Consider the following 27,388-nt stretch of genomic DNA (forward strand, 5'->3'; position numbering starts at 1 on the left):
CTTCTGTTGTCTTTATTAATAAAAGTATAAGTAAACAGGGCATTTGGCATTTGTGTTTGTACTGTGTGTGTGTGTGTGAGAGAGAGAGAGAGAGATTTTTAGTTTTCTATTGTTGCATAACAAATTTGCCAAATAGTTGCTTAAAACAACACTCATTTATTTCCCAGGCCTGTAGTTCAGAAGTCTAGCATGATGTGACTGGGTTCTCTGTTAAGATTCTCATGATGTGGAAATTAGGATGTCTGTCAGACTGTGTTCTTGTCTGGAGCTTGGGGTCCTCTTCCAGGCTCACATGGTTTTAAGAGAATTCAACTCCTTTTGGTTGTAGGATAATGGTCCTCATGTCCTTGCTGGCCATCAAGTGGGGGTTCCTCTCAGCAAATAGAGGCCAGTGCCTTCCTTGCCATATGGTCCCCTCCCATCTTCAATGCTGGAATGGAAGAATTCCCTTACTGTCAAATCCCTCTCACACTTGAAATCTCTAGGAGGAGCACTAGCCACACCTTACCCCTTTTAAAAATTTATATATATATATATAAATATAAATATATAAATATAAATATATATATATATATATGTTTTCTTTTTTTTTTTAAGATTTACTTATTTGAGAGAGAGTGCATGTGTGCCTACATGCAGGGGGAAGAAAATCTCAGTGCGGAGCCCAGTACAGGGCTGGATCGCATGACCCTGAGATCATGACCCCAGCCACAATCGAGAGTTGGATACTTAACTGAGTGTCCAACTGAGCCAGCCAGGTGCCCCTATTTTTTGTTTATTGAGGTAAAATTGACAGAACACATTAGTTTCAGGTGTAGAGCATGATTCAATATTTGTATATATTGCAAAATAATCACTACATCTAGTTATATCTGTCACCACACAGTTATAATTATTTCCCCTTGTGATAAGAGCTTCTAAGATCTACTCTCTTAGCAACTCTCAAATATACAATCTAGTATTACTAACTATAGTCACCATGCTGTATGTGGCATTCCCCAGGACTTAAACTCATTTTTTCTAAAAAGATTTTATTTATTCATGAGAGACAGAGGGAGAAACAGCTGAGTAGGGAGCCTGACATGGGACTTGATCCCAGGACCCCAAGATCATGACCTGAGCTGAAGGCAGATGCTTAACCGACTGAGCCACCCAGGCGCCCTTTAACTCATTTTGTAACTGCCCCAACCCTTCTAAAGTCTCACCTGATTAGGTGAGGCCCTCTGAGGAAAATCTGCCCTTCTTAAAATCTCATGTGCCCTTTAATAACCTAATCACAGTAATGATATCCCATCATATTCACAGGTCCCTCCCACATTCAAGGGCAGGAGATCATACAAAGGCATGGATCACTGGGGTTTGTTCTAGAATTCTATAATGTCTTATTTATTTAAAAAGAATATTTTTTTAAGGATTTTTTTTTTTTTTAAGATTTTATTTATTTATTTGGCAGGGACAGACAGAGAGAGAGAGGGAACACAGTAGGGGGAGTGGGAGAAGGAGAAGTAGGCTTCTTGGTGAGCAGGGACCCCAATGGGGGGCTTGATGCCAGGACCCTGGGATCATCACCTGAGCTGAAGCCAGACACTTAACCAACTGAGCCACCCAGGTGCCCCATGTATTATTTATTTTTTTAAAAGATTTTATTTACTTGACAGATGAGAGAGCACAAGCAGGGGGAGCAGCAGGCTCCCCACCAGGCAAGGAACCCAACTCAGGGTTCCATCCCAGGACCCTGGGGTCATGAGCTGAACCAAAGGCAAATGCTTAACTGTCTGAGCCACCAAGGTGCCCTAGAATTCTGCAATTTAGATTTTAAAAAATGACAATGTGTAAATTTCAAACACAAAGTAGAAGAGTAAACTATGTATATATTATCTGGCTTCAGTAAATGTGAACTTATTTTCTATTCAAATATATATATATATGTATGTGTATGTGTGTGCATGTGTGTGTGTATATGTGTATGTGTGTGTATGTGTAATGGATGTTTGAAGGTGGCAATGCCAAACAAGATTTACTTAAGCATTTTGTGTCTCCCAAAACTTGTTGGCCTCAGTATTGTCATACTGTCTTCATTGGTCGGGTTCGTGAGGCTCTGTATCTATTTCAAAACGAACTTGTGAATTTCTCCAGAGATTTTGGCACAAAATGGTTATTGGGTACATCCAGTCAGATGCCAGTTACAGTACTAGTATTTTGAAATGTACAAAGGGCCCTGTGAATATTGAGAGTATATTTCCCTTCCCACTTACATAAATATCTGCCTGTTGTATGCAGTATGTCAGAATATTGTGCAAAATTCCCCGAGTTCATGGTATTTCATCAGTAAGAAAACCTAAACATTCTGGTGTGGGGACAAAAGGAAGAAAGTGGACAAAGAAGAGAAGATTGAAGGTAAGTTTATTAGGGAAAAAGGCTAATGTCTAAAGCTCCCAACAAGCAGAAGCTGGAATCAAGAGTCTTATTCGCTAAACTGAGTGGTGGTTTGTGTACCCAGAGAAGGGAGAGCTCCAAGGGAATTTGGGAAGACTTTGTGTCCTGGCTACCGTGAAGGGTTTGGAATAAGGGCACCATTCAGTCTGTCTAGGCTTGTGGTGGGCTTAGGGAAACGAACATGAATGACCTCTTAGTTTTTTTACCAACACAGAGTTTGTGTGTTTCTGAGCTGTCACTGGGGCCAGATAAATGTTAAGGGAAACCAGATTCAAGAGAAGAGGGGCAGTTCAGCTGTGTCTCTGGAGGATTCTTCTGTGGGAATCATGGAGATCAGAGTGGTGAAGCTATGGGTACAGCAAATGTCTTGCTTCCTGCTACAATGATTTTCCTGCAGATCAATGAATTGGAATTTCTATGATTTTAAGCCTACAGACATTTATTTAAGAAACATTTGCAGACACTCTGTTTATGACTTTTTATTACTAATGGCATTTAGTAAAATACATTTTTAGAAAAAAAAATTTGCAGAACACACAGGCCAAAGCATTTGTCAAGGCTGTGGGGGAATGCTAAATCTGCATTTTCAATATATTGGGGGTTTTAAGTCACAAAATTTAAAAAGTAACAGAAGCTTATTGTAGGAAATGTGGAGGCTGTTTGCGCCCTACTTCCTGGCCTGCTTTTCGTGCTTTTGCTCCATTATGCCTTTACCATCGTATAGTGTGTATTTTACACTATTGTCTTCCTCACAAACTGTACAAAGGGTATGTGGTTTGTTTTATTAATTGCTGTATACTAAAATATGAGAAGGTGCTAAATATCTGTTGAAGTAATAAATAATTAGGAGAAAGATAAAAAGTAAAACATTTACCTATAATTCCACCACCTAGATACAGCTGCTGTGAACAGTTGGGTTTCATTTGCCTTTGGGAGAGGGAGGGCAGCTACTTCCCTTTCAACGTTTTTTAAAAAAGATTTTAATTTATTTGAGAGAAAGAAGGAGAGCAGGAGAGGCAGAGGGATAGAGAATCCGAAGCAGAGTGCCCCCTGAGCATGGAGGTGGAGGTGGGGCTTGATCTCACCGCCCTAAGATGGTGATCTGAGCCAAAATCAAGAGCTGGCCGCTTAAATTAAGTCAGTCAGAGAAAGACAATTATCCTATGATTTCACTCCTATGTGGAATTTAAGAAAACAGGGGAGTACGGGGGAAGGGAGGGAAAAATAAAACGAAATGAAATCAGAGAGAGAGACAAACCCTGAGATTCTTAATCATAGGAAACAATCTGAGGGATGTTGGAGGGAAGTGGGGGGGAGGCGTAGGAGGAGGGGAGGGATGGATAACTGGCTGATGAGCATTAAGGATGGCACCTAATGGAATGAGCGCTGGGTGTTATATAACACTGATGAATCACCGAACTCAACCTCTGAAACTGATAATACACTGTATGTTAATTAATTGAGTTAAAAAAAAAAAAAGAGTTGGCTGCTTAACCCATTGAGCCACCCGAGTGCCCCTTTCTTCTAACAATGTTTTAGGGGCACCTGGCTAGTTCAGTCCATAAAGCATGCCACACTTGATCTCAGGGTTGTAAGTTCGGACCCCACTTTGGGTATAGAGATTACTGAAAAATAGTCTTAAACAACAACAACAACAATGTTTTAAAATACTTCCCTGAACTATAGAATATCTCATCACATAGCAGGCAGGGAGGGCCGCGCTCTGACCCTCTCTAACACTTTACAGCCTCAGGCCGCAGGGGCTTGGGTGGGGCGGGCCAGCTGCAACAGCTCCCTACCCTTTCTCTCCTCCGCGGATTTCCTGAGTGCCGCGCTGGGCTGCGACGTCATCACGTTGGGACGTAGATGCCTCAGGCCGTGGTGCCTTACGCAGTGTCTGATGTCATGACGTAGAGCCTAGCAACCGCGCAGGCTCCTGGCGGAGTCCGTTATGGCCGCTGCTACCTTGAGGAGGATGAGGGGAACCGTGCAAAGGAAACTGCGGCCTTCGCCCGGCCTTCAGGTCCCCGGAGTATTGGCGTGGCCGCTGGTCCCGGCGCTCCTGCTTGCGTCCGCCACCATGTCCAGTGGTAAAGGGGGCGCGGCGGCAGGGCGGGCGCGGGAAGACGCGGAGGGCCAGCACGGGCGGTGAGACAGGCCCGGCCGGGGAAAAGACGCTTCGGAGTGTCGGGAGCAGATGGCACTGTGTAGACAGGGCAGGGTCTCTAGGGGCGAGGACGGAGGGTAAGGTGTCTGAGGGAGTCTGAGGAGGTGGGGTCTCTGAGAAGCCGAGAAATGGGGATGAGAGATGCGGGGATCCAGGGAGCGGGAGCAGAGTATGTAGATGGGCGTGGAGGGAGGAGTGGTGGTGGTGTCTAGAGAATCTTGAAGAATGGGTTGCTACAGGGTATAGCAGTGGTGGGGTCTCCGAAATTGCTCGCAGTCGTGAGGGGACAGAGGGGACAGATGCTGAGGAGATGACCGCGGTTAGGAGGTGTGGTGTCTAGAGAGGGTCCCAACGCCGGTGCGTGGGGGGGGGGCAGGGCGGGGGGAAGGCACGCAGGGGTCTAGCGGGGCCAGGGGAGTGTGGGCGGTTTCCGGAACCGTGAGGTAAGGGGTAAAGACCAGGGTGGGCCGGGGCACTGACCAGACTGAGCTGATGGAATAATTTTTGGAGAGCAAAAGTGAAGGGGAGAAAGCTGTCTTAGGATACTGGTGCATCTCTGAGATCTGGGAGGTTCTGGTGCTTGGCAAAGAGCCAGAATACTGAGGCTCTGGGCTCCTGAGGGGCTTGGGAGGAGGAGAGGAGGAAGGCGACAAGGGAGATTCTTGGTAAACATGGTTCATTGTGTCCTGGGTTAGCTGGAAAAGACTATTGCTTCATTTAAATAGAGTCGTAGGATTTTATTTCATTTAAAATTTTTTATTAAAATTCTTTTTATTATTTATTTAGGTATGATTGGCATATAACATGCTAGATTCAGGTGTACAACATACATTTGGTATTCGTGTACACCGGGAACTGATCACTTCAATAAATGTAGTTACAACATATCACATTTTGTAACAGTTACAAAAATTTTTTTCTTGTAATAAGAGCTTTTAAGATTTACTCTCTTTGCAGCTTTCAAATATGCATTATTACTTTATTACTGACCATAGTCACCATGCTATTTATTACATCCTCATGACTTATTTTGTAATTGGGAGTTTCTTCCTTTTGGTGCTCCTCTACCATTTCACCAACCTCCAATTCTCTCTTTTCTGGCAACCACCAGTCTCTTCTATATGAGTTTGGCTTGTTTGCTTGTTTGTTGTTGTTTTGATTTCTTCCCCCCCATAGAGGTGAAATCATATGGTATTTGTCTTTCTCTGTCTGACTTATTTCAGTTAGCATAGTGCTTCAATGTCCATCCATGTTGTTACAAATGCTGTATTTCATTTTTTGTGAGTGTGTGGCTGAGTATTATTTCATTGTATATACATACCACATATTTACCTATTTGTCCATCCATAGGCATTTAGGTTGCTTCTCTATCTTGGCTGTTGTAAATAATGCTGCGTGATTAAGTATTTCTTTTCTTAGAAATATTACATTGTGGGGCGCCTGGGTGGCTCAGTGGGTTAAAGCCTCTGCCTTCGGCTCAGGTCATGATCTCAGGGTCCTGGGATCGAGCCCCATGTCGGGCTCTCTGCTCAGTGGGGAGCCAGCTTCCCTTCCTCTCTCTCTCTGCCTGCCTTTCTGTCTACTTGTGATCTCTATCAAATAAATAAATAAAATGTTAAAAAAAAGAAATATTACATTGTGAATGAAGATATTGAAAGCTTTATCAGGAAATAAAGAAGTGTGTAATTTAGGGCCTGAGACTTAGGGGGGCAAATCTATTAATAAGAATTTGTAATGATTAAGCAGTATTTTGTTTAGTATTCCCTTTTTTCTTTAGGCAGACATAGCCCTGCTCTTCTTCTTAAATCTTTTTGGAATTTTCAGAAGAAAAACAGTGTGAATGGGATAGTGTTTTCTTATTTGCCAACAGGGGCTGTCTAGCCATACATTCGTCTACTACAGTGCTGTGGTTACTTCCTTAGGTTTCCCCAGCAGCAGTGAGGGCAGGGCAGCCACCATCCCAGAAGCATCTTAAGTTTGTGGGGAAGGACTGAGATTCATTTTCCCAAGGCCCTTTCATCAAGAGTAGAATATAACGAGGATTTCTTTGGTTGATGCAAATATTCCTTTTCCCAAAGTACTTACATGGTATGATTGCTTTGGTTATTTAATCATTTAAGACAAAATCTGACATTTAAGCATTTATATTTCTTACTGGAATGATTAAGACATACAGTTTGCGGAATATATAGCTGGTAACTGTAGTTCATAAACAGCTTTTCCCCTGGTTGAAAATTTTGTAGGGAGGGTCAAGCAAGGGGGAAATGTGGAGTATTAAGGTGTCTTCTTGTTTCTATTTATTAGAGCGCCATAAATACTGCTCCAACTAAACTGGGACATGTTAGATAATCTTTCTTTTTTTTTTTATTAAGTCTTTCTGTCAATTTAAAATTCTTATTCTCTTGTAAAAATAATTTGAATGTAAACTAACATATGCTCTTAAGAAGGAGGCAGCTACATTGCAGTGCTGCATGCCATTTGTAAAACTTTGGTAAGAGAAGTGTTTTTTGTAAGCTTACCTTATGATAGAGCAATTTCAAGTAATTACTCTTTTGTTTAATTTTTTTTATTTTAAAGATTTTTAAATTTATTTTGAGAGAACACAAGCAGGGGGAGGGGCAGAGGGAGAGAGAGAAGCAGACTCCCTGCTGAGCAGGGAGCCCAATTCGTGGCTCAGTCTCAGCACCCCAGGATCATGACCCAAGCCAAAGGCAGACACCTAGCAGACTGAACCACCCAGGCACCCCAACGTAATTACTCTTTTAATAAAAAAAAAACAGCCAAATAAGATGTGTTGAGTTCCAAACTTCAAGTAAGCATAGAAAGTTAGGAAGTCACTGCATTAGATTTATTTAAACTTGTTTTATATTAGGTTTCTTTCTTTTTTTTTTTTAAAGATTTTAATTTATTTGACAGAGATCACAAGTAGGCAGAGAGAGAGAGAGAGAGAGAGAGAGAGAGAGGAAGGGAAGCAGGCTCCCTGCTGAGCTCCCTGCGGTGCTCTATCCTAGGACCCTGGGATCATGACCTGAGCTGAAGGCAGAGGCTTTAACCCACTGAGCCACCTACTGGGCATTGGTGGTTCGGTGGTAGAATTCTTGCCTGCCCACTGAACCACCTAGGTGCCCCTCATATTAGGTTTCTTAAAATTGCAGTACTTGGTTGTATTCTTGGCAATCTGTAAGGATTTTAAAGTTTTATATTTTTATTTTGACAAAATCTAAAAAAATTAATATAAGCATTGTTTTGGATCACTAGATGATCATCTTATGATTAGGTCTTACCACGTCATTTCAAAAATGCCTTCTTTCTCTGTTTGCCATCGGATTGCTCCCAAATGGTCACCTAAATTGAATTTGTAATATGTTTAATTTTTTTTTAAAGATTTTATTTATTTATTTGACAGAGAGAAATCACAAGTAGATGGAGAGTCAGGCAGAGAGAGAGAGGGAAGCAGGCTTCCTGCTGAGCAGAGAGCCCGATGTGGGGCTCATTTTTGAGGCACTGTTGCCTCAGTGCCCATTCTGGGTACTCAGTGCCCATGCAGGGTACTCTGCATTCTTGTTGAAGAGTTATTGTGGGACACCTGGGTGGCTGGCGTACTGGGATCGAGTCCCACATCGGGCTCCTTGCTCGGCGGGGAGCCTGTTTCTCCCTCTGCCTCTGCCTGCCATTCTGTCTGCCTGTGCTCGCTCTCTCTCTATCTGACAAATAAATAAAATCTTTTTTAAAAAAAGAGTTATTGTTGTAATCTATTTTAAGACAGTTTTTTAAAGAGACCCGTTAAAAAAAAAGAGAGAGAATTTAATGTAGAAAGTCATTTTTAAAATGTTGTTTTAGGGGCGCCTAGGTGGCTCAGTGAGTTAAGCCTATGCCTTCGGCTTGGGTCATGGTCTCAGAGTCCTGGGATTGAGCCCCGTATAGGGCTCTCTGCTCAGCAGGGAACCTGCTTCCCCCCACCTCTGCCTGCCTCTCTACCTACTTGTGATCTCTCTCTCTGTCAAATAAATAAATAAATAAAATCTTTAGGAAAAAAAAATGTTTAACTAGAGTGGTAATATCAAATAGAAAAGGGTAAAAGTGGGACATTTAGAAATCTAAAGTAATACATATGATTGTAGAAGCTCAGCAATTAAATCCATAAAGTCAGAGTCACTTTGTTCTGAATACTCTTCATTTCTGCCTAGATCGTATTCTCTGGTTTGAAGGAGTGGAGGACCAGGAGGTCCAAGTTTTTACTCCTTGAACAATACTTACTATTTTTTTTAAAGATTTTATTTATTTATTTGACAGAGAGAGTGAGATCACAAGCAGGTAGAGAGAGAGGGGGAAGCAGGCTCCCTGCTGAGCAGAGAGCCCGATGCGGGGCTCGATGCTGAGACCCTGAGATCATAACCTAAGCTGAAGGCACGAGGGAGGCTTAACCCACTGAGCCACCCAGGCACCCCTGAATAATACTTATTAACTTTGCTCCTACTTGGTGCTAGGTATTGGAGTTATAATAACAAATGGAGTGATATTGGAGATACCCTTAGAAGAATGAGTGGTTTTTGCCTGGCTGAAAACTATGGGAAAGGCTTTTCAGAGAGTGTGATAGGTGCAAAGATGCTACTTGGGAAGTAGTGTAGGGTTTGTGGTGAGAATTGGGGCAAGAGCATGTTTAGTAAACAGGTATTGCTATCCGTTAAGTAGGCAACAGGGATAGAGTAGTTTGGGAGTTTAGTAAGAGATGAGGTTGAGGTAATGGGTGCCAGATCATGTAGGATCTTGTAGGCTATTACAAAGACTTAGAGTTTTACATTTGAGAGAAAATGGAGAGCTCCCGGAGGGTTTTAAGCATAATTGAACTTAAGTTTTTACAGGATTACTCTGGCTGCTATGTCAAAAGCAGACAGTAGGAGTTAAAGTAGAAGCAGGCAGAGGGTTTAGAAGGCCTTACTCTTTTGGAGTGGGAAGTAAAAGTATGTTTCCTTAAACTTTTTATTTTGAAATACTTGTAGATTCACTTACAATTGTAAGAAATAATATAGATTCTGTATACCCTTTACCCATTTCCCCATCTTAAGAAACTGTAGTACCATGTCACAACCACGGTATTGACATGGATACAGTCGAGATAAAGAGCATTTTCACCAACCTCTTGTGTTGCTTTTTTATAGTCACTCCTACTTCCTTCCTATCCCCACTCCATCTTGAAATCCTGACAATCACTAATCTGTTCTTTATTTCTTTAATTTTATCATTTGAGGAATGTGATATAAATGGAATCATATAGTATGTAACTTTTTGGAATTGGCTTTTTTTTAATTTTAATTTTTTTACCTAGCGTAATTCTTTGTAGATTCATCAAGTTGTTTCATGTGTCAGTAGTTTGTTCTTTTTTATTGCTGAGTAATACTCTGATATTATATAGACACACTGCACTTGTTTAACCACTCATCCTTTGAAGGACATCTGGGTTGCTTCCAGTTTTTGACTTTTATGATTAAAGCTGCTACAAACTTTCATGTGTGGATTTTCTGTGTGATTTTAAGTTTTCATTTCTTTGGGATAAATGCCCAGGAGTGCATTAGCTGGGTCATATGGTAGTTACGTATTTAGTTTTTTAAGGAACTGGCAAACTGTTTTCTGTCATAGTTGTCCTATTTTATGTTACCACCAGCAGCATTTAAGTGATCTAGCTTCTCTGCATCTTTGCCAATATTTGGTGTTGTCATTACTTTTTAATTTTAGTCATTCTGATAGGTGTACAGTAATAGCTTTATTGTGGTTTTAATTTGCATGTCCCTAGTGGCTAATATCTTTTCCTGTGCTTATTTGCCATCTGTTTATTCTCGTCGGTGAAATGTGCCTTTGTGTCTGTTGCCTGTGTTCTAATTGGATGGTTAGGTTTTTCATTTTTGAGTTTTCAGATTTTTTTTTCTTTAATTTGACAGAGAGATCATAAGTGACAGAGAAGCAGGCTCCCTGCCGAGCAGAGAGCCCAATATAGGGTTCAATCTCGGACCCCGAGATCATGACCTGAACCTAAGGCAGAGGCCCAACCCACTGAGCCACCCAGGCGCCCCAAGTTTTCAGGTTTTTTTTAATGTATTCTGGATGCTAGTCCTTTTTTGCATTGGATCTCACAAATATTTCTTTCTTTGTATAGCTTATCTTTTCATCCTCACGGGAAAGTCTTTCATGGAGCAAAAGTTTTTCATTTTGATAAATCAAATTTATGGATTTTTTTTTCTTTTTATGTATTGTGTGTCAGGTCTACAAATTTGTGCCTAGTCCTAGATTCTAAAGATTTTTTTCCCTTTGTCTTTAGAAAGCTTTATGATTTTACATTTATTTTTATTTTTTAAAGATTTATTTGAGAGAGCAAGCACATGTGTGCACTTCAGAGCAAGGGGAGGAGCCCAGGGGAAGGGAAAGAAAGAGGGAGAGAATTCCAAGCAGAATTTGTGTTGAGTGTGGAGCAGGAGGTGGCCTTGATCTCATGACCCTGAGATCATGACCTGAGCTGAAACCAAGAGTTGGATGCTTAACTGACTGAGTTCCTAGGTGTCCCTACATTTTACATTTAAATTTGTGATCCAAGGTTGCCTGGGTGGCTCAGATGGTTGAACATCTGCCTTCGGCTCAGGTCGTGTTCTCCAGGTCCTGGGATCCAGTTCTGCGTTGGATTAACAGCTCAGCAGCAGGGGGTGGGGGTATCTGCTTCTCTTTCTCCCCCTGCTTGTGGTCTCTGTCTCTCTCTCTTTCAAATGAATAAATAAAATCTTTAAAAAATTTTATATTTATATTTTTATGTATTTATTTATTATTGTTATTTTTTTTTTTTAAGATTTTATTTATTTGTCAGAGAGAGAGGGAGAGAGAGCGAGCACAGGCAGACAGAGAGGCAGGCAGAGGCAGAGGGAGAAGCAGGCTCCCTGCCGAGCAAGGAGCCCGATGTGGGACTCGATCCCAGGACGCTGAGATCATGACCTGAGCCGAAGGCAGCTGCTTAACCAACTGAGCCACCCAGGCGTCCCAAGTAATCTTTACACCCAGTATGGGGCTTGGACTCATGACCCAAGGATCAAGAGTCACGTGCTCCTCTGAGGCAGCCAGGTGCTCCTGTGATCCATTTTTAGTTCATTTTTGTATAAGGTGTGAGACTTAGGTCAAGGTTTATTTAACTTGTTAATATGGTGGATTGCATTAATTGATTTTTGAATACTGAATTAGTTTTGCACCCTGGAATAACCTTTGTTCATGGAATATTATTCTTTTTATATATTACTGATTTCTATTTGCTAATATTTTGTTAAGGATTTTTGCAGCTTTGTTCATGAAAAATACTAGTGTGTAGTTTTCTTTTTATGTAGTGGTTTTGTTTTGGTATCAAGATAATATTGGCTTCATAAAATAAATTGCACAGTGTTTCCTCATGTTCTCTGGGAGAGATTCTGTAGAGTTGGTGATAGTTCTTTAAACATTTAATTCTCCATAAAACCATTTGGGACTGGAGATTAATTCTTTTGGAGTTTTAAAATTAAAGATTCAATTGTGTTAATAGTTATAGGGCTATTCACATGATGTATTTCATACTGGGTGAGTTGTGGGAGTTCGTGTTTTTAAGCCTTGGGTCTTAACTTTCTCTTTTGGTTCGCTTTTTATGACATTGCTCTGGCAGGGGAGGAGGGGGTTTCTGCACAGTACTGTCAGGTAGCTGTAGAACTCTAGGGTCTCCTCTTGATCTCTGTTGACACCCAAAGGGTAATGGTCTTCTTGTTACTTCTGGACTAGGGTGGGAGTATTTTCTCTCCTTATCCAGTGGTGGGGGTGGCCTTGTTACTACTGGATGATGATTAAAGTCTTGACTCGATACTAGGCCTCTTCTGACACCATTACACTGTGGAGGGGGAAGAGGCACCTTGGTACAGCCTGCAGAAGGTGGCTTCTGCAGTAGGCTTTCTACTTGGCCTTTGCTGGTATGGATGAGAGCAGAGCTACAGTGTGTGTGTGTAAGTGTTTGCCTGGAGTAGAGCAGTCATTTTCTAAAGTTTTCTTTCTTGCTAGGCTGCCTCTCTCCTAATTTTATTGGTTAGAGAGAACAGGCTTTTTTTTTTTTTTGTAGTGGGACAGGAGAGGGCATGTTTTTGTACATACTCATTGATGTTTCCATGTTGGTTTCTTTAGCTACAGGTCTAGAATACGTGAGGGAAAAAGAAAATCCAGGGAAGTCACAACTAGGTTGTTCCTCAGGTCCTGAATCCTCTAACCACTCTGCCTTATTCTTTCCACCTTTCAGAGTCTTATGTTATTTTATATATAATATCTAGGGTTAGTTGTTTTCAGTGGAGGAGTAGGGAAAAGTTTGTCTATTCCCATTCTTCTGGAAGCCTAAGTAAGAATTCATTTTGAATATGTTAATTTGAAAGTCAGACATCCAAGAGGAGATGTCAAGTAGCAGTTGGATTTATAAGTCTAGAGTTCTGGTAGTTCATGTAAATTTTCTTCTCATGGCTTCCTTTTTCTCAGAGCAGTTAGGAAGTAATGCCATCCATTGAAAATGAGGACAACAGAGAAGGTGTTTTTGAGAACAGAGGAGCATGTGAATGGAGTGGTCTCCTAAGGGAGTGGGAGGCTAAATGAACTAGAAATATACAGTATAATTTCCAGCAACATTACATGTACATCTGAATCTTTGGCGTTGAATTTAAAATGAAATAAAAATGGTGACATGATTGTGTATTTATTTCCAGCCATGTTTAGCTGCTTGGTGCAGATGGGGAGTAGTCAGAGAGTTTGATTGAACTTGGGATGTAGCCTTGCCAAGTGAATGGGATGTAGCCTTGCCAAGTGAATGGGACAGCGTGAGCAAGGGGGAAGGGGATTGGTGGTGTACATAAGGGAGGGTTCATGGCTGACTACAAAATTGAATCTTGGTAAAGAGAAAGGACAAGGGTATTGGGCAAGGATGGGATGGTGGTCATGGGGGACTGAAAAGATGGTGGAATCAGAGAATCATAGGTCCTTTTGAACTATGAAGGCAAGAGAATGAATTAGGATAGGTGGTCATATCAGCAAGTAGGTTGCCTGCAGTTGAGATTATGGAAGAGTTGTGATGATAGTGACCACGGTTTGATAAGTTTGATAAGGTAAGGGAAAGGTCTGGCTTATCAGAAGAGAGGTCGATGTTTTGAATTCCAGACAGGAGCACTTGGGTAGAATGAACTGATTTTAGCCAGGAGCTAAAGTCATTGAGAATAGGAACTTTTGATGGACAAAGGTTATTGGATTATAGCTGATGATGGGAGAATCAAGGCCGGTGCATTTAAGGGGGGGAATGGGAGAATGGTTTGGAAGGGCCCTTCTGCCCTCACCCCTCCCCCATCCACCCCAGAATACTTTCCCCTCTTCCAAACCCAGTGGTGCAAGGATGTGGGTGAATAAACAAATGTTAATTAAAAGGACTTCAGGGAAATTATGTCTTTAAGGGAGAGCAGTTTTCAGTTATAAAAAGAAAGTAAGGGATAAAAGAAGGGATTTGCTGATATCTCACTGAATTCCAGAGTGCACAGTGGATCGGTTTCTGGACAGGGAAAGGGGTGGGAGGTGGGGATAATTACAGTCATTTGCACTCCTATCAGCTTGTGTCCTTTAAATATACATGATAGTTCTATTTTAGTATATGTGCTGCTGAAGTGAGCACTATACATGATTATTCTAAAAGTCACATATAGAAAGACAGTTTTTTAAAAAGTGAAGGTTAGTTAGTTGGCTCCCAGCTTTAAGAAAAAAATTAGCTTTTGAGGCGCCTGGGTGGCTCAGTTGGTTGAGTGACTGCCTTTGGCTCAGGTCATGATACTGGAGTCCTGTGATCGAGTCTCAGAGTCTGCTTTTCCCATTGACCTTTCTCCACTCATGCTCTCTCTTTCTCTCATTCTCTCTGTCTCTCAAATAAATAAATAAAATCTTTAAAAAAATTAGCTTTTAAATCATATTTTCCCTGACTTCGATAGGAAAGTTAAATATACCAGAGAAATAGTAATTTGTAAATGCAAATATAAAAAGTCTTAAGAAATTCTTGATTTCTGACTACGGTACTCAATTGTAGGCCCTCTTTCTTTGTTTTCTTCTTCTTCTTTTTTTTTTTTTTTAAAGATTTTATTTATTTATTTGACAGAGAGAAATCACAAGCAGATGGAGAGGCAGGCAGAGAGAGAGAGAAGGAAGCAGGCTCCCTGCCGAGCAGAGAGCCCGACACGGGACTCGATCCCAGGACCCTGAGATCATGACCTGAGCCGAAGGCAGCGGCTTAACCCACTGAGCCACCCAGGAGCCCTCTTTGTTTTCTTCTAATGGAAAGTTTCAGGGAGCCAACTGTTGAAAATACTTTAAGGCAGTTTTACTAATTTACTAAATTTTTTTAACCAATTTACTAATTTTTTTTCTAAGAAATTCCAGTCAGTCTCATTGAAACTAGCCATTTTTTCTATACAAAAGAGTTGTCAACTATGATACACAAACCAGAGTGTATTCATGTATTCAAGTATTACATGTTTTAACATATAGTGGTCTGTTAGGCTGTTGATTTACGTGCATACACATGTTTGTGAAAGCCCAGGAATGATTTGGTTTAATCTTACCCCTACAAAGTATTTTACTTTAATTTGATAGGCTTTAAAATAGTATCTTTGTGTTTTTAGATCTCATGTGACAATTCATCTTTAAAAAAAAAAAAGATTTATATACTTTCAGAGAGAGAGAGAGAAAGAGCACAAATTGGGGAAGGGCAGAAGGAGAAGGAGAGAGAGTCTTAAGCAGACTCTGCTAAATGTGGAGCCCAACACAGGCTTGATCTCATGATGCTGAGATCATGAGCCAAAATCTCAGCTGAGATGCTGAGCCAAAATCAAGTTAGATGCTTGACCAACTTCACTATCCAGGTGCCCCAGACAGTTCATTTTTTTTTTACAAGTATAATGGGTATTCTTAAAGCTTTTCAACAGATACTACGTTAGATTGTATATTAGAAACACTGTTAAATTTCAGCAGGGATTCTTCTGAACTTTTGGTGTATAGAGTTACTTCTGTAAGTAATTTAAACTACTTTAGTAAACCATACTGAGTGGGTGGGAGCATAGGGAAATAAGAGCTTGTACGTATTTGGTGTCATTCCCATTCTGGATTGCCTTACCCAATCTTTAAAAAATAGTCTAGTTCAGGACACCGGGGTGGCTCAGTGGGTTAAAGCCTCCGCCTTTCCACTCAGGTCATGATCTCAGGGCGCCCTGTGCTCTCTGCTCAGCAGAGAGCCTGCTTCCTCCTCTCTCTGCCTACTTGTGATCTCTGTCTGTCAAATAAATAAATAAAATCTTAAAAATAAAATAGTTTATTTTTAAACACTTAAGTTTTCAAGTTCCTAATCCAATTTCCTTTTCTTCCCCTCGAGTTTTTGCTTTCTTCTTCCTAAGAGTACCTAAAAGAAAGAAAGGAAGGAAGGAAGAAAGAAAGGAAGTTGGTCTTCAGGTTCTAGTATCACTTAGAAATGCTGATTACAGCTTGCTTATAGCTCTTCTTAAATTTGTTGTATTGTATTGAAAATATTTAGGTTCACATTTTTTAGAAAGATTTTATTTATTTGAGAGAGAGAGAGAAAGAAAGAAAGCACAAGCAGGGCAAGCATCAGAGGTAATGGGAGAAGCAGACTTCCTGCTAAGCAGAGAGCCAGACTCAGGGCTTTATCCCCAGACTCTGGGATTATGACCTCAGCCAAAAGGCAGATGCCTGACTGATTGAGCCACCTAGGCACCCGATAGGTTCACATTCTGTATCTAGTTTGTGACCTCCTTGAGCCAGGATCAGCCACTAGTCTTTCTGTTTTGGAGATGGGGTGCAGTCTGGACAAGGGTTATTGAAGTCCAGCCCCTTTTTGAAATGAAAACAGAGGGGATGGATAAGAAAGAGCTTTGTATGAATTTCACCGTTATGACCCAAAGTTATCCCATCTATTCTTTCCTTTATCTTTTGATGACAGGCTGTGTAATGTAGCAGGTCTTTTATTGTGCTAAACTTCTTACTTTCTGGCTAAAGAGTTATTACCTGATGAATAGTTGACTAAGAAGACATGTAACTGATTGCTGGCCATTGAGACTTATTAACAAATTCTCAAGGGAAAGGAATTTGGCAAAGAGAAATGCTTAGTGAAAAATTTAGGTAAATATGCTTGTAGCCTGGTGGAGATGAAGTTGGAGCTTTCAGTTTAATATTCTTTATTCTAGCTCAACCACAAACTGATTTGCCGGGCCACGCTGTACCTCAGCAAGATGTTTCTGCTCCAAATATGAGTGCTTTAACACATGAAAACCAAACCAACCTTTCTGTCTTCCAAATCAGCACCACTCTCCGACCCACAACTAGTACAGAGAAAGGTGGAGGGGCATCTGTAGCCCCTCATCCCTCACCTACTACTTCTCTGTCTCAAGAGGAAACAGATAACAATGAAGATCCCAGCATAGAGGAGGAGGATCTTCTCACACTCAATAGTTCTCCGTCCACTGCCAAAGACACTCTGGACAATGGAGACTATGGAGAACCAGACTATGACTGGACCACCAGCCCCAGGGACGAGGAGTCCAGTGAGGCTCTGGAAGAAAACAGGAACTACATGGAAATTGAACAGTCAGTGAGATCTTTTAAGACCCCATCCTCAAATATGGAAGAGGAAGATAGCCATTTCTTTTTTCATCTTATTATTTTTGCTTTTTGTATTGCTGTTGTTTACATTACATATCACAACAAAAGGAAGGTATGTTTGGGGTTTTCAGCCCCTCTAATTGCCCTTAATTATCTCAGTCCTATTTCTTATTAATGTTTTGATAATTCAGAATTTTTTTTCTTTTTCAGTCAAGTTTAAATTGATGGTAAAATTTCAAAATGTCTGATCAGTTTATAAACTCGTGGTATGTTTTAACAAATTACAGACATTGCTTTACCTTGTGTGCTTCTAAAAAAAGAAGTAGAATTGTTTTTTAATGAGCAAAACCAAAGCCTAGTGTTTTTTTTTTTTTAAAGGATTTTATTTATTTATTATTTATTTGACAGAGAGAGATCACAAGTAGGCAGAGAGGCAGGCAGAGAGAAAGAGGAGGAAGCAGGCTCCCGGCTGAGCAGAGAGCAGAGAGCCCGATGCGGGACTCGACCCCAGGACCCTGAGATCATGACCTGAGCCGAAGGCAGCGGCTTAACCCACTGAGCCACCCAGGCGCCTGAGATGTTACATCTTAAGTTACCATTTCTACTTCAGTGGGAATATTTATGGAGAAAGTTTTTTTTTTTTTTTTAAGATTTTATTTATTTATTTGACAGAGACACAGTGAGAGAGGGAACACAAGCAGGGCGAGTGCAAGAGGGAGAAGCAGGCTTCCTGCCAAATAGGAAGCGTGACATGGGGCTCGATCCCAGGACCCTGGGATCATGACCTGAGGTGAAGGCAGATGCTTAATGACTGAGCTCCCCTGTGCTCCAGAAAGATTGGTTATTTAATACTTCTAATTAAGTAAACATTGAACTTAATAGTATTTAATAATTTTTTTCCCTGGCTATAAAATCATTACATATTTATTTTGAGTGCCAGTGATACTCTATCCCAGTGTTGAAATGTTGGGCCATATCTGTTCTAAACATCTAAGGGACTTGTTAAATAGGCAGGCTTCTGGGCTCCACTGTGGTTTCCTAATTCATTTCTATAGATAGAATCCAGAATCAGTCTTCAGCAAGCACACTGTACATTAAAATTTGAGTAGCTCTGTTTTTGTTTACAAGAGGGAAAGTAAAGCCCTTTTGTTATTGTTTTTTTACTTTTTGAATTTGGTAACCTAGGCTTGTATAAAACCTTTTTATACTTGTTATACTTTTAGCATATCCTCTATTTTCTTTTTGGCATATCTAATTTATTTTATTTTATTTTATTTTCCAGATTTTCCTTCTGGTTCAAAGCAGAAAATGGCGTGATGGTCTTTGTTCCAAAACAGTGGAATATCATCGTCTAGACCAGAATGTTAATGAGGCCATGCCTTCTCTGAAGATTACCAATGATTATATTTTTTAAAGCACTGTGATTTGAGTTTGCTTATTATGTAATTTTATTTGCTTGACTTTTTTATATAATATTGTGCAGATGTTTTGCCATAGGCAGTTGGTACTTAAATGAGAGATGGGGGTCTCTCTTTATTTTGCCTTGGTGCTTTGGAAATGAAATGTCACAAACAAGAAGTATATAATTTTTTATCTACACTTTTAGAGGTAAATTTAATCAGGTGTCCAGAATGTGGAGCTAAGCGTTCTCTGTTAGTTTTGTTTTAGATTTCTTTATTGTACTTCTTCTGGAAGTATTGGTAATGCTAGTTTTAAAAGATCCTAGCCTTCAACTAAATCCTAACATTATCTGGAACTGCTGGCTCAGATTCTCTTTCTGCCATCCAAGTACTATATTTTTAGCACACATTTTGTGCTCCCAAACTGTAATCTACAAGGATGTGTGTAATAGTGCTTGGCATATAAGTATCATTTTTTCTTTCAGGAAAATTGATTTGCATATTTTTGGATAATTTAAACATAATTTAAGATAATGATATTGCTCAATCCGACTGCAGTTTTAGGCAACACATTAATAAATGTCTCTAGAAATTCTGGCAATAGAGAGACTCTGTGGTTTGCAGTGGACATAGATAAAATGTTCCAGAGATACCATATATTGGCTTGAATTACTGAATTAAATTTAGAGATAGAAATTGTGGCAAAATATTAAATACACATACAATTGCTTTTAGTTAGCAATTGATTGTAGCATGGGTTCCTCCAAGCTTTCAAGTAAGGAGTAGAGTTTGAAATTGTATCAGATTTGTTCACTTTGTTTATTATTTTATAGTAAGTTTGGATAAATCTTAGGGGCCATTATCACTTAAATAATATTGTGTCTAGGCCTTTCAAATTAAAATTACACCTGAATGAAGTTGTTTGTATACATAAAGGATATATGTGTACACTGACTTTTTCTCCCCCGTACTTGTTTTATTTTCTTTTGTTTTGTTTTTCACAGCAACTGGAAATTATTTACTGTATTTCATTTTAGCCTGTCTTTATATAATAAAGAGTTGATCAGTATGTAAATATGTGATTTGAACCATGGTTGACTTACAAATGTCACTGCAACTTTTTAGAAAACATAACCCTTACTATATGTTGAACACCTGTTCAGAAAGCCCAGGAGAGCCAGTGGGCATGTGCTTTGTCTGAAGATGGAAGAAGTAGGGCAGTCCACCATTTCTTTCAGGTGGACAATTTACTGTCCTGATAAGGGGAGCACAGTGGAAATACACCTGAACTGTTTTATTGCAGTAATTTTTCATATCTGAAATTGTATTATTTAATATTTTGAATAAGATTTTAAAAATAAATGGCAAAGATATAAATCTATGATATTAAAAGTGTGTTTCATTTTAATGATGGCATGGAGTCCTTCCTTTGGGTGGTGACAGGGGTCATGCTTTGTTTGGGAGGAAGCTAAACTGACCAGCTTGTTTTTGTTCCTTTTAGCGATAGTACTCTGCTTCTTTGAATCCTCTTAGATTTCAAATTCTATTTTAGGTCCAGTTTTCTGCTAGGTACTGAAGTTTATTGAAAACTGGCAAAGTAGGATTGCAAAGAAAGCAGCTAAATCAATATATAGTTTCTGGAGTTCTGGCCTCCTTGTTGTGTCCCTGTTGAAGGTTCCCCTGTCAGGAAGCTCATACCCCCTTAGTGGGTCTAGGGTTCTTGGGCTTTTCCTGATGGCACAGTCTTTTTGCATTCCACGCCCCAGTGCTGCAGTCAAATAGTCTTTGACTTTTGGAGCATCACATCATACACTGAGTGGACATGCTGCCAGTGGGATGCCTGACTGGCTCAGTTGGCAGAGCATCTGACTCTTGATTTTGGGGTTGTGAGTTTGAGCCCCGTGTTGGATGTGGAGATTACTTAAAAAACATAAATCTTACTTTTTTTTCAAAGATTTTATTTATTTGACAGTGAGAGAGATCACAAGCAGGTAGAGAGGCAGGCAGAGAGTCCGATGTGGGACTCAATCCCAGGACCTGAGATCATGACCTGAGCTGAAGGCAGAGGCCCTAGGACACTGAGCCAACCAGGTGCCCCATAAATCTTATTTTTAAAAAAGATTTTATTTAGGGGTGCCTGGGTGGCTCAGTGGGTTAAGCCTCTGCCTTCAGCTCAGGTCATGATCTCAGGGTCCTGGGATCGAGCCCCACAGGCTCTCTGCTCATCAGGTAGCCTGCTTCCCCCTCTCTCTCTGCCTGTCTTTCCACCTCCTTGTGATCTCTCTCTCTCTCTCTCTCTCAAATTAATAAACAAAATCTTAAAGAAAAAAAGAATTTATTTGAGAGAGAGCGTACACAGTGGGGGGAGGGAGAGAGGAAGAGGGAGAGAGAGGATCTCCCGCAGACTCTCTGCTGAGCAGGGAGCCCAATGTGGGGCTCAACTCCTGTATCCTGGCATCATGACCTGAGCTGAAGGCAGATGCTTAACTGACTGAGCCACCCAGGTGTCCCTAAAAAAACAAAAAACATAAATAAAAAAAAAAAAAGCTGCCCTTAATAGCTACTTTATTTAGCTATTTTCCTGTTGAATATTTAGGTGGTTTCCAATTCTTGGTTCTATTTCTATGTGATGAACATTTCATTTTGGAATCAGTTTGTTGGTTTACAGGAGGCAGAGGAGGCATACGTAGGACTGGATGGCACAAATGAGACCCACGCTTGAGTCTTCCAGTACCAGTGTCACCAACTTAGGTGTGCTGTGTGCTCCCTTCTCTCAGTGTCACATCCTGGGTAGACGAGGCACTCTGCATCAAATGTGGAGATTAGTGGCATAGGAGATTACCCTTTGGTTCTGTTTCTGTACCGTACCTGAAAGGAATGCTTTGAAACTGGTGAGGCAAACACAAACAGACATTTTGAGTTTGTGCAGGCAGGAATGTCTTGACTGGAGTTTTGATTTTAGATGTGATCTCATGAGGGAGAGTGCAGCCTCAGAATGTGTGCAGGGGTGGCCCTCTATAGCTTGCCCCAGAATGTAAGCTAGAGAAAGGAAGACTGGTTCTGACTCATCTCTGGCCCCATATTCAGCCTTGCCGGGCTCCTACTAGGCCCCTTGAAATTGTTCACTGATGTGGTTGTGAAATTAGGGAAGAAGGAAATCAAGACAAATGACACTCAGCACCGGCTCACATTGTTGGCATAGGGTCTAATAATGCTACTGAGATTGGGAACCCAGAACTGCACGCAGTGGGGGAGAACCAAGATGTGTGTCTGCTTTATCCAAACAGCCCATGGCCTATCCATGTTATCACAAAAGGCACTGGTTCCTTCTCTCTTACTTTTTCTCTCTCTTCTTTTTATGGTTAAATATATCTCCACTGTGTGTTTATGTGTGTGTGTGTGTACCATATTTTCTTCACCCATCCCAACGATGGACATCTAGGTTGTTTCTTTGTCTTGGTCACCATGAGAAAAACTGCAGCAAATCTAGGGTGCAGATATCTCCTCGAGCTGGTGATCTCATTTTTTTCAGATACATAACTGAAGTGGAACTGCTAGATCGCATGATAGTTCTTTTTTATTTTTATTATTTATTTTTAAAAAGATTTTATTTATCCATTTGAGAGAGAGACAGTGAGACAGAGCATGAGCGAGGAGAAGGTGAGAGGGAGAAGCAGACTCCCCATGGAGCTGGGAGCCCGATGTGGGTTGATCCCGGGACTCCGGGATCATGACCCAAGCCGAAGGCAGTCGTCCAACCAACTGAGCCACCCAGGCGTCCCTCTTTTTTTTTTTTAAAGATTTTATTTATTTATTTGACAGAGATCACAAGTAGGCAGGCAGGCAGAGAGAGAGGGGAGGAACAGGCTCCCTGCTGAGCAGAAAGCCTGATGTGGGACTAGATCCCAGGACCTGAGATCATGACCTGAGCTGAAGGCAGAGGCTTAACCCACTGAACCACCCAGGTGCCCGGTAGTTATTCTTTAAGTCTTTTAAGGGGCCTCCACACTGTTCCCCACAGTAGCCGCTCCAGTCTACATTCCTACATTCCTCCTTGCTCTGTCCCAAGCTAACTACTTTCATAGTATTGTGTATAGGATTAATTACACCGCATTTTATTTATTTATTTGTTAGAGAGTGTGTGAGCACAAGCAGACAGAGTGGTAGGCAGAGGCAGAGGGAGAAGCAGGCTCCCCGCCGAGCAAGGAGCCCGATGTGGGACTCCATCTCAGGACTCTGGGATCATGACCTGAGCCGAAGGCAGCTGCTTAACCAACTGAGCCACCCAGGCGTCCCACCACACCATATTTTAATATTTAATTCCCTGTTTGTTTCTCTCATTACATGGAATGACTTGAAGGAAAAAATATCTATTATGTTTCTAATAGTGCTTGGCATATACTAGGTTCTTAATAAATAAAAGTTCTTTCGAGGTGCCGGGGTGGCTCAGTCGGTTAAGTGTTTGCCTTCGGCTCAGGTCATGATCGCATGGTCCTGGGATCCAGTCCAGCATCCAGCTCCTTGCTCAGCGGGGAGGCTACTTCTCTCTCTGCCACTCTTTCTGCTCATGTATTCTTTGTCTCTCAGGAAAAAAAGAAGAAATCTTAAAAAAAAAACAAAAACACCAAAAAACGTTCTTTTGAAATCTTAAGATTCTTTTTTTTTTTTTTTAAAGATTTTATTTATTTATTTGACAGAGAGAAATCACAAGTAGACCGAGAGGCAGGCAGAGAGAGAGAGAGGGAAGCAGGCTCCCTGCTGAGCAGAGAGCCCGATGCGGGACTCGATCCCAGGACCCTGAGATCATGACCTGAGCCGAAGGCAGCGGCTTAACCCACTGAGCCACCCAGGTGCCCCCTGAAATCTTAAGATTCTTAAGGAATCTCCATACTGGGGTGCCTGGGTGGCTCAGTGGGTTAAAGCCTCTGCCTTCGGCTCAGGTCATGATCCCAGCGTCCTGGGATTGAGCTTTCTGCTCGAGGAGGAGCCTGCTTCCCTTCCTCTCTCTCTGCCTGCCTCTCTGCCTACTTGTGATCTCTGTCTGCGAAATAAATAAATAAAATCTTTAAAAAAAAAAAAAGGAATCTCCACACTGTTCTCCAAAGTGGCTGCACCAACTTGCATTCCCACCAACAGTGCAAGAGGGTTCCCCTTTCTCCACATCCTCTCCAACACATGTTGTTTCCTGTCTTGCTAATTTTGGCCATTCTAACTGGTGTAAGGTGGTATCTCAATGTGGTTTTAATTTGAATCTCCCTGATGGCTAGTGATGATGAACATTTTTTCATGTGTCTGATAGCCATTTGTATATCTTCATTGGAAAAGTGTCTGTTCAGGTGTTTTGCTTTTAACCCAATGCTCTGGTAAAGGCAGAATGAGGACACCTGAGAGAGAAACTTGGCCCCTAAACCCTGCCGAGGTCCTAGCTCAGGCATGCTAATTGCCCTGAGCTCTCTGGGGTCCTGGGTCCCACTGCCTCTAGGCAAAAGGGAACAGCCAGGGCAGTGTGGGAGGGATCCTCTGGTCTCATTGCAGGGAAAGGATGAGGATAGAGAACTGGGAATGGGGTTGGAGGTTCCAAGGAAGCCCCAAATGTCACCTAGCAGATGCCTGGATGATTTGGGGGTAAACCCAGCTGGTAAGCTGCATGCCTCAAGGGAGCTGGGAAGGTAGTCCCAGTGATGTGGTTTTGAAACATAGGTGAGGTTCAGTGGGGTGAGGTCCAGAGCCAAGGATGACATAGAAAAAAATTCTTGGGACGTCTTTGGTGCAAAAAGGTGGTTTTATTAAAGCATGGGGACAGGACCCATAAGCAGAAAGTGCTGCTCCACCGGCTTTGTGAGAGGTGGCTAATTATATACTATGGGGGAGTTAAGGAAAAGGGAGAGGCTTTAACCCACTGAGCCACCCAGGCGCCCCAGTGTGGAGATTCCTTAAGAAATTAAAAATAGAGCTTCCCTATGATCCTGCAATTGCACTACTGGGTATTTACCCCAAAGATACAGATGTAGTGAAAAGAAGGACCATCTGTACCCCAGTGTTTATAGCAGCAATGGCCACGGTCGCCAAACTGTGGCAAGAACCAAGATGCCCTTCAAAGGACGAATGGATAAGGAAGTCCATATACTCTATGGAGGATTATGCCTCCATTAGAAAGGATGAATACCCAACTTTTGTATCAACATGGACGGGGGTGGAAGAGATTATGCTGAGTGAAATAAGTCAAGCAGAGACAGTCAATTATCGTATGGTTTCACTTATTTGCGGAGCAAAACAAATAACATGGGGGACATGGGGAGATGGAGAGGAGAAGGGAATTGAGGGAAATTGGAAGGGGAGGTGAACCATGAGAGACTATGGAGTCTGAAAAACAACCTGAGGGTTTTGAAGGGGCGGGGGTTGGGAGGTTGGGGGAATCAGGTGGTAGGTATTATGGAGGGGACGTATTGCATGGAGCACTGGGTGTGCTGCAAAAACAATGAATTCTGTTACGCTGAGAAGATATTTAAAAAAAAAAAAAAAAGCAAAATACCTGGACTCCTCTCAGTTGGGATTCGTGTCGCCCCCTGGGGATAACAGTAGGTCAAGACAGGCACGGTCTCTGTGGTGCCCATTGCCAGGCAGAGAAGAAACAAATTAAGAAATCCCAGTGGAGTGTTTTATGCCAAAAACTGGATTTCACTTTTGTTTCTTCATGGTAGAGGTGATTTAGACTTACTACAATAGCAGCAGACACTTCGTGAGGGCTTCTGATAAGCCAGGCACCAGCCCAATAGCATAGTCATTATTATTATCCCCATTTCACAGATTAGGAAACAGAAGCCTACAGACTTAATCGACCTGCCTGAGGTCATAAAGCTGATAAGAGAGCTGGGATTTGAGCTCAGGTAAGGTCAGACTCCAGACACCCCATTCTTCATTTGCTTAAGTTAGAGAAAAAGAGCTACAGAAAAGAAGAAAAGGTATCCAAAGTTTCTGGTCCCTTAGGCCCTAACCGTTAAGGTATATTCTCTTTTCATTTGAAGTTGCTTTTATGGGATGCCTGGGTGGCTCAGTGGGCTAAAGCCTCTGGCTTCAGTTCAGGTCATGATCCCAGGGTCTTGTGATCGAGCCCTGCCTCGGGCTCTCTGCTCAGCAGGGAGCCTGCCTCTCTCTCTCTCTCTCTCTCTGCCTGCCTCTCTGCCTACTTCTGATCTCTGTTTGTCAATAAATAAATAAAATCTTTAAAAAAGCCTATTTAAAAATTGTGCTTTTATTATGAATATAACATAATATGCTATAGGAAAATGCATCAAGCAAATGTACAGCTTAATGAATCATTGCAAAGCAAATGCTTGCGTAGCTAATTGCCCAGACAGAAACACAGAACTTTGCCAGCCCCCAACCTACCCCTTCTCATCACAGTCCTCTTCTTGTCTCCATAGGGAGCTATTATTTTGACCTTTCAGGCAATTACTACCTTGCTGTTCTTTTTAGATTTATCTCCTAAGTACATATGTCTGAACACTGTGATTTGGGCAGTTTGGGGCTTTTATATAAATTGAAGCCTACAGTATGCATTGTATATATTTTTTTGTGATTGATTTATTTCCTTCTACATCATGATGGTGAGATTCATCAAGTTAGTGCACTTGTCTTCATACTGTACTATATATTTTTCTGGTTTACTCTCGATGGATAGTGGAGATATTTCTAGTAGCAGACTATTATGGATGACATGGTTAGCAACATTCTTATACATAGATCTGTCCTTCGTTACTTGCAAGAACGTTTGCATTTCTGATAGTATATACCTGGGAGTTGACTTGCACATTGAACACGTTCAATCTGAATAGCAAATGCCAATTTTCTCAAGTGATTGAACCAATTTATGCTCCTTCTAGCAGTGTGTAAGACTTTCTGTCACTCTACATCCTTGCTAGCCCTTGGCGTTGTTAGTGTCCTTAATTTTAACTATTTTTGGTGGATCTGTAGAGGTATCTCATTGTAGTTTGACTGCATTTCTCTGATAATTAGCCTTTTTTTTAAAAAAAAGATTTTATTTATTTATTTGAGAGAAGGAGAGAGAGGAAATGAGAGGGGAATGTAGGAACAGAGGGAGAGGGAGAGGCAAACCGCCTGCTGAGGAGGAATCTCAATGAGGGTCTCGATCCCAGGACCCCAAGGTCGTGACCTGAGGCAAAGGCAGATGTTTACACCAACTGAGTCACCCAGGTGCCCCTGATAATTAGTCTTATTAATCATTTTTTCCATTTGTTATTGGAATGTTCTATTTGTGAAGGACTTATTCAAGTATCTTGCTTGTTTTTCTATTGAATTATCTTGTTTTTTTTCTTTCTTCTTTTCTTTTCTTTTTTTTTTTAAAGATTTTATTTATTTATGACAGAGAGAGACAACAAGGGAGGGAGCACAAGCAGGGGAAGTGGGAGAGGGAGAAGCAGGCTCCCTGCTGAGCAGGGAGCCCGATGCAGGACTCGATCCCAGGACCCTGGGATCATAACCTGATCTGAAGGCAGATGTTTAATGAACGAGCCACCCAGGTGCCCCTCTCAGTCTTCTTCTTACTGTTTTTTGAGCATCCTCTATTCTAGATATGAGCCCTTAGTTGGCTACTCAAATCCATTTTTTCACTCTATGTCTGGGTTGCCTTGGCACTCTATTGAGGGTGTCTTGATGAATGTAAGTTCTCAAAGTTTTTTGTGGAAATTAG

General features: G+C 41.3%; 1 protein-coding gene across 1 annotated transcript; it reads left to right on the forward strand.

Moving 5' to 3' along the window:
* Positions 1–4,324: 4,324 nt before the first annotated feature.
* Positions 4,325–20,086, forward strand: C1H5orf15 (chromosome 1 C5orf15 homolog). Its single transcript, XM_044227676.1, has 3 exons — positions 4,325–4,526; positions 16,864–17,390; positions 18,561–20,086. The coding sequence occupies exons 1-3, from the start codon at positions 4,388–4,390 to the stop codon at positions 18,690–18,692; spliced, it is 798 nt and encodes a 265-aa protein (XP_044083611.1). The 5' UTR covers positions 4,325–4,387; the 3' UTR covers positions 18,693–20,086.
* The last annotated feature ends 7,302 nt before the right edge of the window (positions 20,087–27,388 follow it).

The sequence above is a fragment of the Neovison vison genome, chromosome 1, assembly GCF_020171115.1.
Source record: "Neovison vison isolate M4711 chromosome 1, ASM_NN_V1, whole genome shotgun sequence".
Lineage (NCBI taxonomy): Eukaryota > Metazoa > Chordata > Mammalia > Carnivora > Mustelidae > Neogale > Neogale vison.

Coding starts and splice junctions, on each gene's coding strand:
- C1H5orf15 (XM_044227676.1), top strand. CDS start 4,388: ATGGCCGCTGCTACCTTGAGGAGGATGAGGGGAACCGTGCAAAGGAAA. Junction 4,527..16,863: donor GTCCGCCACCATGTCCAGTG/GTAAAGGGGGCG, acceptor TCTTTATTCTAG/CTCAACCACAAACTGATTTG. Junction 17,391..18,560: donor CATATCACAACAAAAGGAAG/GTATGTTTGGGG, acceptor TTTATTTTCCAG/ATTTTCCTTCTGGTTCAAAG.